This window comes from Drosophila hydei, unplaced genomic scaffold, assembly GCF_003285905.1.
Source record: "Drosophila hydei strain 15085-1641.00,03,60 unplaced genomic scaffold, DhydRS2 tig00000090-arrow-arrow-pilon, whole genome shotgun sequence".
Lineage (NCBI taxonomy): Eukaryota > Metazoa > Arthropoda > Insecta > Diptera > Drosophilidae > Drosophila > Drosophila hydei.
In genome coordinates, this window is record NW_022045662.1 from 1926218 (window position 1) to 1939662 (window position 13445).

Genomic DNA, 13445 nt, shown 5'->3' on the forward strand with positions numbered 1-13445 from the left:
CTGTAAATACTTTTGTTCAATGCTGCCAGGCACTCACATATACATACCCGAGCAAGTGCAAGTTCAAGTTGCGGCTTGCAATTTAATAGCGAAAAAGCTGGCAACTGGTTGAGCTGGTTGTTTTTGGCTTTTGGTTATTTTCAATTTGCCGGGCGTATCGAAATATCGATACTTGTCTGCGCCTGGTGCTGCCAATCGTTGTAAATATCATGTTTTGATTTTTATAAGAGATGCCTTTCGCCTGCCCCCTCGCTCGCTCTTCCTCTCTTAACCTACCGCTCATCATACAGAGCTGTCTGCTATGTAATTTGCGGTTGTGCAAAATATTTATGATCATTGTTTATTATATTCATTTTTCTGCGCCTATTGAAAATGCGAACAAATTATTAATGCGCCTGCTGCGGCAGCCACCGCCTGTGGCATTCGCTTTCCCGCGCTCCGTGGGCAGCACGAGTCTCTATATGTGTTTGTGCGTGTGTGTGTGCATGTAATTGCTGCATAAATCATTTGAGCTGCTGGCCACGAGCAGCGGTAATTTCAGTGCTGCACAACAACAGTTAACTGTTTTACTACAGATATGTGTGTATGTATGTGAATAGACGCAGATAGTTACATTTCTTTATATCATAGACAGGCCATGAGTTATTTATGTGCGTTCAATCAACCAAACTGAACCAAACCAATCCAATTCAATCCAAACCAAAGCCAAAGTCAAACTCAAGCTCAAGCTCAAGATGCTACAGCAGTAGAAACAACAACAACAGTAACAGCTGTATCAGCCAACAGAGCGCAAAAATAAAACCCGAAACCGTTTGTCTGCCGTTTTGGTGGCTTTCATTGATTTCTCTATTTGAAATCTCATTTCATTTTGTGTTGAGGCTTATTGATTTTCTGATTTTTTGATTGTTCCGAACGCAGTTTGAAGCACATGCAGAAGCTCAAAACTGTAAATGCAGATACCAAAAAAAGCTATTTATAGATTTTAGCGGCACATTTGAAAGTTGTTCGAGCAAGCTATTTAGCTGGAAATCTAGCTTAGGTCAACTTCAGCTACATTATTATACATTTTCGGAGATTGTAGAGTCATACAGACGATACTCTATATGTTTCAAGTTCAACCAGCGACTTTTGTTAATAAATAATTAGAAATAATCCATAAATAACTCTTTTTTAATTTAGCTTAGCCGTAAAAGTTTGTTATCAGATTTTTAAAGTGTGGCAGCACTGATGGCCATCGGTTCAATCGATCTGCTTGTTTGCTATCTCTCACGCACCTACATTGTAAACTTTGAAGATGATAAGCTCAATTCTTAATTTACATATCAAAAGCAGCGGCCGAACGTTGTTCTAACGGTTTTTGGCAATAGACTTGTTTACTCGCTCGCACTTACGAGTCATGCAGCGCTACGTTCATAGCTTTGGCGTTTCCATTGAAACTTTTACTTTTTTTCAGCTCATCTTTTCAACTCTCGCAAGACAATCAATTTCTTTACTCGTCGCGTAATAATTGATTACTGCACTTGTTTTAGGCGCTTTCTAAAAAAAACAAAAACTAACTCCAAAAACCAGAAAACATGTTGGAAGAGTTGTAGCTGTGCATTTGTACATATTGGTACGTTTGTAATTATAAAACAATTGGAAAGGTGCTTGTGGCAAATGATTGTACAGTTTGCAGTTAATTGAGTCTGTTTTCAATTTTTTTTAATTTTTTTTATTTTGCACTTGTTTTTTAAGGCTTCATTTTGCCGCCACAAAAACCGCAAAATGTTTTTAAAATAACAAGCAGAATCAACTACAACTAAAGCTAGTATTAATCGCCCACGAGAGTAGCAGCAGCAGCGACAGCCACAGCCGCAGCAAATGTTGCGCTTGCATCGAAAAAGTTTTACATTTTACGACTGCTCTTATAATTCGCGGGCATCGTTTTTGCATTCTTGACAGCCATAAAAGTCACGATAGACACTAAAGTAGAAGAGTTAGCCTCTGAGAGGCACAGAAGTGTATAAGGGAGGGAAAGAAACCACACCCGGCACACTGGTGCCAGAGCAATCAATTTATTTATCTATGCACATATGCATGCATGTGTGGGTGTGTCCTTGAATACTTATAAAGCTTACGGTAATTAAATGTGAAATGCTATTTAGGGATATTTAAGTAAATGTTTCAATAATTTTGGACAATTTTTGTTTAACACATTGGTTCAGTACCTAAATATTAATTTGGAACCAGTGTGCAGTGTTCCAACGTCATTCATTGGCTGTCCTCTTTCATCGCATACAGCACCTGCATATGCATATATATACATGCATACATATACTTTGCAAATGCAACGCTCGGTTGCGCGAGCGCGTGCGCCTCAAGCAGCAGAAGCAGCCACTTGGAAGTCGGTGGCATGTCTTTAAAACGAAGACGTGGGCTACTAATATTAATGTCTGCCGGGCGCGCTGATGTCTGTATCTGTGCATCAGTAAGTGTAACCGTCTTTCTTTCTCGCTCTATCTTTATCTATCTATCTCTTCATCTCCCTGTGTACGCGTGTATGTGTGCGCGTATTTTTAGAACGTTTGAAGCCGAGATTCGGAGCAATTCTTTTGTTGTTGCTGCGCGGCTTCTGCGTCTGCTGCTGTACAGTAAAAATATACCGTATGCTGCACCAGACATAAATATTTGTGCGCTGTTGTTGTTGATGCCAAGAGTATTATAAGAAATTACGACACATGCTGACGCTGATTTAGTTTAAATTGTTTTCATGTATGCAGATTAGAGCTCAGTGTCCGTTGTCCATTCTAATGGCACATTGGCAAGACTGGCTGGCACCCGCCAGCTGGTCCTCCACTCCTCCTCTCCATACTGTTGCTTGCCTATCTCTTTATTGCATACATAATTGCGCAAAGCTCAGCAACAGCTGCAGTCTATGTACTATGTGTGTGTGTGTGCGTGTGTTTGTATTTATCTGCATTTCTGTTTCACTCCGTTGGTTGATGAGCTCGTATTGTCTGAATTTGCTGTGCGTTTATCAGTTTACCGTTATCATTAACAAGATACACACGCAAAGAGATGAGCGAGAGAGAGCGGGGTATGACCACAAATAGCGCGACACACGCAAAATGTTGACTGGTGAAAGGTGTGCGATGCGATAAAATTTCATCATATTTTACATTTTCCTAATTTGCTAAAAGCACACACACACACACACACATATATATATATATATATATATATATATATATATATATGTATATATATGTGTGTGTGTATGTATGTGATGTGCATATCTTCAATCAATTTGTGTGTGCGTGTACAACTTCATTTAATTAGATTGCGTTTAATAATGCTACATGATAAACACACAGACAGACGTACACATACTCGGCAAATACAAGAGTCAATAGTGTAATTTAATTGATTTGCGAGCAGCGCAGCAGCAGCAGCAGTAAAAATAAAAATAAGAAGAAGCACCGGTAAACTGGCCTCATGCCACTCAATTTGATTGAGTTTGAGTGTATTGGAGCCTGTCTCTGTGTGCAAGTGTGCGCGTGTGTAAATGAGCCAGCCGCTTGTGCTGCTGAGCTGAGCTACTTAGCCAACCGAGCCGTTGCAGCTGTGAGCTTTTTATTGCTCCCGTTCGTGTTCTTGTTCTTCTTCTTAACGATTGCTGCTGTTGCTGTTGTTGTCTAGTTATGACGCTGTTCCGCTTGGCCATTGTTGCCACACCATTTGCAGTAATTGGCGCTGCCAGCTCTTCTTTAGCTAACTAAATGCAACGGTGTTTAACTGTTTGCCGCTGCTGCCTTTCTTTCTTGGTTTGCTTGCATTCGTTCTTTTTTCTCATTTCGAAGTACATGTGGACGTATGTCTATGTGTGTGTGTGTAGCATCGCAGCCAGCTGGGGGGGATTTGAGAACAAATCGGCATGCATAATTAATTATGATTTACTTGGCTCTTCACATATGCATGCGTATGTACATACATCTACATATACATATACACACTTGTGCTTACATATTTGTGTGTTGCAATTGGTTTTTAAAGAGCTGCAATTAATTTTCCAACGAATTTCAAGCATTTAAGACGGCAAAAATGTGCAAAACGATTGCAAGAGCGGCGCTTATTGAATTTCAGTTAACATGGAAAAGGGAAATACATATCGCCTCTGCTGCTTCTACTACTGCTGCTTGCTGTTAAAGCTGACTTTACAAGAAACCAGCGAGCATTGACTTTTTGCAAGAGCGAGATAGGTATATCGAATGAGAGCAGCAGACACACACACAGACACTCAAATACTCACACATAAACACACGCTGTGAACTTTAATACTTTTGGCGATGCCAGATTAGCGCAAAAACCCATTAGGTGTGGTAGAGACGGCCGGAGAGGATTTCTGTGTGTGTGCGTGTGCTATGTGCGCAGAGTTTTCACTTCTATTTGCGTTTTATTTGATGTTAATCTGCCATCCGATTTGCCTCTGGTTAACATTTGCCTTTAGTTTATTTCATTTTGTTGCAAAAGCCAACGCCCCAACGCCAAATGGCTTTGTATTAAATGAAAATCTCTCCCAAATGGTCAGCGCCATAAGCCAACGCCTAGAAATGACAACAACAACAACAACAACAACAACAACAACAACAATAGTAGACGCATATGAAGGAGCCATCACTATGGGCGCCGTTGTCTCCTTTGCACGTCCATCACGCAGCTCGCTTGTTTATGAATCTACGTGCCGCTGCCAGCAACGCTCGTCAATCAGTTCAGGCTTGGCTCGTTTCCCTTTTTGAGGAGTTATATATGTATGTATGCAAAACATAAAAAAAAGTATAAAAAAACAAGCAAAGTGAAGCACATTTCAGCTGCACACCTACCAAGTCGTTGCTGCTGTCCATCAACAGCACTTTGAGTGCTGTTCCTGCAGCTGGCCGCCCCCACATATGCGCTATATATTTTTGTATACCCTATAAATGTGCCCAAAATCGAAGGGCATATTACAATTGAGCAAATTTGTGAAACAAGTAGGAAAGGCCACCATAATACTTGATATATATAAGAAATATAAATTGAATATTGATTAATTTGGCACTTTTTGAAAAATTTATTGAATAAGTTAACTTATTAGATTAAAAAATATATTTAATAAGTTCAAAAAGATGCCTAATTAGTGCTTAAGGTGCATTAATTTCGGTTTCAGGGTATTTTTCAGTCGTGCACTCTGTACTGCAGCACTTTTTATTATCTTTAGTCTGCCTTGCTACTCCTGTGTTTCGTGGCTTTTAGTCGGTTGAGTCATATGATTCGTTGACTCTGATTAGCTGCCACGCGTCACGCTAATGAGTTGCCCAAATACTTATGATCCACTCACACATACGGACACGGACACACCTACATGTATACATTTGTATGTAAGTCAGTTAACTGGCTTACATATGTAAGTGCTCAGCATAGCCGCTTTTCAAATGTTAATGTTCAGCTTAGACATATCTTCCATTCAAATATCGCATTACTTAGCCGATGCTGGCATCGATTACACTTACAAGCCGCGTATCGATTGTCAATTACAGACGCCGCCCCTGTTGCTCTCTAATGTTTAATGCCATCGCTAGCTGTTTGACACTTTGACAGCTGATTTGCCGACGGTTGTATTTGAATTTAGATTTAAATTTGGATTTTGCTATTGCTGTTGCTGCATGTTAATGATGCAACTTGTAACGTCCATGCAAAGTAGAAAATAAACAGACGATTTAACTGTGACTGGGCGACTACAAAAAATACCCTATCAACAGTAATGCTTATGAAAGACCTAAATATCTACGTCCCAGGTTACCAACATTTGCACTGTTTCAATATTCCCGTTTTGCACCCAGTGGCTATGCATGCTGGGTATGAATGAAAGATACGTTGCGTTATCTACGTTTCCTGTTCAACTTGGCGACATTGAAATGAATGTCAGACCAATATCAATGGTCGCGTCTCTCTTTTGCAGTTGTCGCCAGTTGCAGCTAGCAACTTGCCTTTTGCCTGTTGCCAACTGCCAGTTGCCAGTTGAATGTTGTTGAATGTTCACCATGCACTGTACACATGGCTGGCGAACTGTCTGGCGCAGGCAGGCGATCTGTTTGCTCCTCTGACATGCACATAAATTTACCCTGCAGACTGCTCATAAGAATGTAGTCATGCACACATACGTATGCATGTGATATGTACATATATAATCAGAACTGCACACTACTAAGTTATCGATACTTCGATTTTATGTTTTAAATGAACTTCCTGTCTACGAGCTTTGGCACGTCAAGAAATGAGTCGAGTATTCTGTTCAAATGAAGCAACTAGTTTAATGCTCATTTACATACAGACAAATTAACATATGTACATATATATATTTATATATATATATATATAAATATATAAATGAATCCTCGAAGATTATGAATTATTTACCTACGCTTTTGCATTATACATACTTTTTAAATACATACATCAAGTTGATAAATTTTTTCGAACCAAACAATATGTTTTTTCAATCAAATTTAAATAATATACACATTTACTATTTATATATATTATTAAACATATACTTTTTCTACACATTTGTATACCACATAGGCAGGCAGGCAAGCAAGTGGAAGACTAAGAAGATCTCGGCTTCCCAACAACAACAACTACAACAGCAGCAACAACACAACACAACACATCAAAATACAACACAACACAACACAACACAACACAACACAAGCAACACACAAGCGATTTGTATTTTTTTTTTTGGATCAACGAGTTTTGTGAAACAGCCGCCACCATTGCACCCATAAGCACCATGAACGGCCAGAGCTGTGAGCTGGGCCACAGCAATGGGGACATCATCTCACAGAACCAACAGAAGGGCTGGTGGACCATCGGTCTGATCAATGGACAGCACAAGTACATGACCGCCGAGACATTTGGCTTCAAGCTCAATGCCAACGGGGCCAGCCTCAAGAAGAAGCAGCTCTGGACCCTGGAGCCATCGAACACCGGTGAAAGTGAGTAGAGAACTGGTATATAGATCGGATATTTACGATCTTTTAAGAGTATATAAGAGAGTCGAAGATATAAGGAAAGTAGTAGTAGTTAGAATTATATATGACGATAAATAACGCCCAATTTTCGACATATACCTATATATATATAAATATATATATATGGTAATACATATTTAGAACAATGCGAATCCACGCGAACATACGGAATTTAAGTGAAAATGGTTGAAAGCAATATAGTTTTCGCCTCTAGCTAATCGCCTCAAAAAATGTTGACTGTACTTATTTACAATATCTATATATAATTATATATACATAGCATAAATAAACCTAAACGAGAGCAAGTCATAAATATAACTGTACTAGTGGTGTGAGGTCTCGTTTTCGCCTTTGTTCGTCACAGCGAGCTTTCACTGTACTGCTGCTAGGGCTCTTATCAACTAGTTCCACTGATAAGCAGGTTCAATTAATCTAAACAGAAACAGAAAATATGCAAATGAAATGAAAATGAAAATGAAAATGGAAATAAAGTTCTGATAATGACGAATGATAATGCTTAATGATAATGATAATGATAATGCTAATGATTACGAGCATTGGCTGCATTTAATTGCGGGCTATAAATCATGTTAGCTAAGTCATAAACGAGAGAGAGAGAGAAAAGAACCTCTGTGGCTTTGGTTTATATATATAAATAGCTATATATAGATATATAATGATATATATGTATATATGTATGTATATATATATACATATTGAATAACATAAATCATTGTTACAATTTGCAGCTGGCAAATAGATTTAAGTGCAGGTAAAACAAAGCGTTTTACGAATTTGGCATCATTTATCAAGAGACGCCACATGTTGCATGCCACAGCGCCGCATTTGCAACGGCATTGCAATTGGCTTTGGCCAGACCAAGCCAGGCCAGGCCAGGTCTGGCTAATCTGGTCTCTGGTCTCGGGTCTCTTTGGTCTCTGCTCTGTTGGCTCGCTTGGCAATTATAATTAAAGCAACTCGTTTGCTCTTTATGTTGCTGTTGCTGATGCTGTTGTTGTTGCCATTGGCAATTAATATAAAATATTTAGTCGAAAGCCAAGCTCTGGCATTCGTAACGGCCATTAAAATGGCTCAGCCAAATTGAAATCGACGCTCAAAAGCGAAACGATAATTTTTTAGCTAAATTGCTTAATAATAACAACAAAATAACGAAATTTCCGAAAAGAAATTCAATCAAATTAAAGTCAGACTAAATGACAGATACCCTGTAATGTGGTAGAATAGGTGGAAGAGCAAACCAGCAGCATTGATAGCGCATAAAAGAAACTTAGGCGTATTCCTGCAAAAGTTATTTGCATATTTACATTCAATTCTTTTCAGTTACATCTTTAGCCCTGAGGTATGCTATACAAATTAGATTTCAATAGTAATTATCGATAAGAACAAAAAAAAATTATAGCCAAAAAAATTTTCATGTATTTAAAATTTCATGTGAAAGAATTTTAAAAATATATATATACAAATACATACATTTATATATATAAACATTTCAAGTCTCTTGCCTATATCTAATATATATATATGAACGAATATACTCTTGCCTGTACGCCAACATTAATTGGTATTAAAAGCAGCGAGCGCTTTTGTGTCTAAGCCGCCTATCGATAACTAATTAAGCGTCATTGTGAGCTGCTGCACATTTGCTGTGTGTGTGCGCGAGGTGCCATCGCTAATTTGCCATTGACAGCTGACCGTTGTTGTTGTTGGAATTCCCGTTATGCGTACAGCAATTGCAAATAGCGTACACAATTCATGCAAGAGTGAAAGAGCAGGAGATAGTGAGAGAGTGTGCAAAGAATAAGGTGAGAGCGCAGCATTAATTTACGTTGCTTTACTTTAAAACAGCGGGTATATGCACTTTGGCAAACAACATATAATGCATAAAGAGAAAGGCAATATAAAGTATTGGAGAGTATTTAATTAAAATTTAGCTTAGGAAATATATTAATGTTTATTTTTTGCTTGTTTATTTTATTGCACAGGTATTATCTACTTACGATCTCATCTGAACAAATATTTATCGGTCGATCAGTTTGGAAATGTGCTGTGCGAGAGCGAGGAGCGGGATGCGGGCAGCCGCTTTCAGATCAGCGTCAGCGAGGATGGCAGCGGCCGTTGGGCATTGAAGAATGAGTCGCGCGGCTATTTCTTGGGCGGCACGCCCGACAAACTCGTCTGCACTGCCAAGACGCCCGGCGCCAGCGAATTCTGGACGGTTCATTTGGCGGCCAGGCCGCAGGTGAATCTGCGTTCGATTGGACGCAAACGATTCGCGCATCTATCGGAATCGCAGGACGAGATACATGTGGATGCGAACATACCCTGGGGCGAGGATACGCTCTTCACCCTCGAATTCCGCGCCGAGGAAGGCGGCCGATATGCCCTGCACACGTGCAACAATAAGTTAGATATACCATTCGATTATCTGAATCTTAACTAATATGCTTAACTTGTCTTTTGCTCAGATATCTGAATGCCAATGGCAAGTTGCAGGTGGTTTGCAATGAGGATTGTCTGTTCAGTGCTGAATATCATGGCGGACATTTGGCATTGCGCGATCGTCAGGGACAGTATCTATCGCCAATTGGCTCGAAGGCTGTATTGAAATCACGCTCTTCAACTGTGACCAGGGATGAGCTGTTCTCGCTGGAGGACTCTTTGCCGCAGGCCTCCTTCATTGCCGGCCTCAATTTGCGCTATGTGAGCGTTAAGCAGGGCGTCGATGTCACCGCCAACCAGGACGAGGTAGGCGACAATGAAACGTTCCAGCTGGAGTACGATTGGTCAGCGCACCGTTGGGCATTGCGCACCACACAGGATCGCTATTGGTGTCTATCGGCCGGCGGTGGCATCCAGGCCACTGGCAATCGTCGCTGTGCCGATGCCCTCTTCGAGCTCATCTGGCATGGGGACGGTTCTCTCTCGTTCCGCGCCAATAACGGCAAATTCTTGGCAACCAAGCGTTCGGGACATTTGTTTTCCACCTCCGAGTCCATTGAGGAGATTACCAAATTCTATTTCTATTTGATCAATCGGTAAGCGCATTAACTCTCAGTTGCATCAATTTATAATCTCATCCCATCCGATCTTATTTCTGGTCTTAGGCCCATTTTGGTGCTGAAGTGCGAGCAAGGTTTTGTTGGATATCGCACGCCCGGCAATTTAAAGCTGGAGTGCAACAAGGCCACCTATGAGACCATCTTGGTCGAACGTGCACAGAAGGGCATGGTTCATTTGAAGGCGCACAGCGGCAAATACTGGCGCATTGAGGGCGAGAGCATTTCGGTGGACGCTGATTCGCCCACTGATGGCTTCTTTTTGGAGTTGCGTGAGCCAACACGAATTTGCATAAGGTAAATCACAATCTTACAATTCCCAACAGCACAGAAGCTTAGATTTTAGAATCAGTTGGCAGACAAATCCACTTTTATGGCTCAATCAGATCTGTAAGTGGTTTCCAATTGGAATTATTCAAAGGGATTTAGCGGCAACACACTTAACATCGCCTGTGCAGTAAAGGAAACAATAACAGTCAGCTGTTAGCGTTGCAACCTGTGCTTAACAGCATGCTGTTAACGTTGCATCCTGCACTTAACACCTTGCTGTTAGTGTTAAAACCTGCACTTAACAGCTTTCTGTTAGCATTGTAACCTGCGCATAACAGCTTGCTGTTAGTTCACAGCTAGTTGCTACTAACATACCTACCTACTCTTACACGTACAGACTGTTATTGCCGATCATTGGAAAACTGTTAACGGCTTTGTGATTCAAACCATATAGACCATTTAGAACGATTTGATGTTGACATTTCGTTTCTTTTCAGATCGGAACAGGGCAAATATTTGGGTGCCACCAAAAATGGGGCTTTTAAATTGCTAGATGACGGCACCGATTCCGCCACACAATGGGAGTTTTAGATTGCAGTGGCAGATGCAGATGCAACAGCACGTGTTTGGCAATGGCAACAATATTTCTAATCTAACAGCAACAGCATCAGCAACAACAACAAAAACAACAACAACAACACGTATCAATTTTTAGAGTTTTAGCAAGGTGTCGACTAAGTCCAAAACAAAAATAAATCCAGGAATTTTTGAACGCAAAATAATCAAATAAAGTGAAAACAAAATAAGAGTCAAAATAAACAATAAAAAAGTCGCACAAAAATATATCCTACATGCGAACTCTTGAGGATAGGAGGCATGTTTATGCATCAATATACATATATACATATAAATGTATATATTTATATATATATATATATATATATATATATATATATATATATATATATATATATATATATATATATATATATATATATATATATAGAAGATTTTTTTAAAAACAAACCTATTTAGCTTTTTATACGTTTATACAAGAACAACAAACAAGTCTAGCATTGACAAACAGCAGGAAGGAAGTGAAAACACCTTTTCTCGCAAGTCCTTCCGTTTTTTCAATATCAGCAACAAGCAAAAAAAATATACATATATATATATATATATATATAAATATATAAATATATATGTATAAATATATAAACATATATTTATTCGATTTGTAATGCTTTTTTAAAACAAAAAAGGGCCGCTTAACTTAAGAAGAGCAAAAAAAAAAAAATTAAACGAAAAAACTTAAAAAAAAAAAAACAAAAAAAGTTGCTTAAAAACCAACACATATTCCTATAAATTTATTTATATATTTATACATATTGAGATATGAACAATAACAATAACAATACACACGCACACCTACACAGATACACACAAGTACACGCACGCATACACACACACACACACACACGCACACACACACACACACACACACACACACACACACACACACACACACAAACAAAATACACAAATACACACACACATACGCATTCACGCAATTTTATTATATGCAAAACTTAGTTTTAAGCGCAATAATATAATAAAAAATTAACAAAAAAAAGAAAAAAAAACTTTGATACCCGCAAAATCCAGCAATATCCGATTTTTAAGCTAACCTACATAACATTATGAAAAGCATAGACGTATGTCACTTGTCAATTTTTGTTACATATTTATTCTTATTATTACATAATTTTATAATACTTTTGTTTTTTTTTCTCTTGCACATTTTCTTATCTTTATATAAATGGTTTTTTTTTTGTTTAATTGAATCAATTTGTCACTCGAAGTAAAAAATCTGTCAACTTAGTCGCTTAAACTGAAAAGGAATAAAATAAAAAGAAACGGAAATTATGTATAATAAATGATATAATATGAAATATATATATAACATACCTAAAAACATATCGACTATATGTTTTCATTTGGAGTTTTGTATCAACTATTTGCTTTCAGCTTTGTTCTCTTTGAAAAGCTTAGTCTTTTCTGCGTCCTTTTTACTGTCCACATAAAATGGCGGAAATGCATGTGCATAGACACAAACAAGGAGCGACTGAGTGAAAGCAAAAACAATGGTTCGCAGTACGATCGAATAAACTTTTTATTTCTTATATCTGCCATCTCGCTCCATCGAAGAGGCTTTTGGGATTCGGATGGCATGCTCGCTGAGCAGCCGAGCAAATACGAAGTTTGAGTGGGACAAATATAAGTATGTAACTGTTGCGCACATGCACAAGTACATACGTAAAGCTTTCTTCGTTGTATAAAAAGTTGCCACTGTAGCCAAATGCAAAAAGTTTATTATCCCAGCAAAAATTAAAGTCCAATTTGTTTCAGATTTTAAATGTATGTATACATATACACATGCGCATATATATATATAAATATATATATACATATATTATGTGTATGTGTATGTGTATGTGTTGTAGGTATATTTGCATCGTTCCATTACAATTACATTAAACTTACAATTTCTGTTTTTTCTTTGCTTACATTATATTTTAATATGCCAAGTTTATGTGGGTGTTTATAAATATATATATATATTTGTGTCTATGTGAGTGTATGTGTACACACACTCATAAGACAGTACAGGACTTGTCCAATTTGCTACCTTTAAAAGCGTCACATTCTTTAATATAAGACAAAATTAATCTTTTTAAATATATATATATATATATATATAAAGAACATAATTATATATATATATATATATATATATATATATATATATATAGCATGAGTTCATGTGCACACATGCACATACTTACATATGTGTACGTACATTGTTTTCATTCTGTTTTGAATACAATTCGTCTGCACAGTGTCTGCATATGAGAATAAGAATAATGTACGTTCATACACATATCGATACTTACATACAAATGCATGTATTTCTATGTGACCCGCCCACCCCCCAGATCCAACAGCTCATCATCTTCCCTTTTCACAATTCGCATAATTAAAATACAAA

General features: G+C 38.1%; 1 protein-coding gene across 1 annotated transcript; it reads left to right on the forward strand.

Annotated features, from left to right (window-relative positions):
* The first annotated feature begins 6695 nt into the window (after window positions 1-6695).
* LOC111594268 (protein singed) lies at window positions 6696-11270 on the forward strand. Its single transcript, XM_023307498.2, has 5 exons — window positions 6696-7013; window positions 9053-9473; window positions 9536-10105; window positions 10175-10423; window positions 10894-11270. The coding sequence occupies exons 1-5, from the start codon at window positions 6809-6811 to the stop codon at window positions 10985-10987; spliced, it is 1539 nt and encodes a 512-aa protein (XP_023163266.2). The 5' UTR covers window positions 6696-6808; the 3' UTR covers window positions 10988-11270.
* The last annotated feature ends 2175 nt before the right edge of the window (window positions 11271-13445 follow it).

Excerpts from the sequence above, each read along its gene's own strand:
- LOC111594268 (XM_023307498.2), top strand. The coding sequence starts at position 6,809 with ATGAACGGCCAGAGCTGTGAGCTGGGCCACAGCAATGGGGACATCATC. Across the intron at positions 10,106-10,174 it reads TATTTCTATTTGATCAATCG|GCCCATTTTGGTGCTGAAGT; the intron begins GTAAGCGCATTA and ends TTCTGGTCTTAG. Across the intron at positions 10,424-10,893 it reads CCAACACGAATTTGCATAAG|ATCGGAACAGGGCAAATATT; the intron begins GTAAATCACAAT and ends GTTTCTTTTCAG.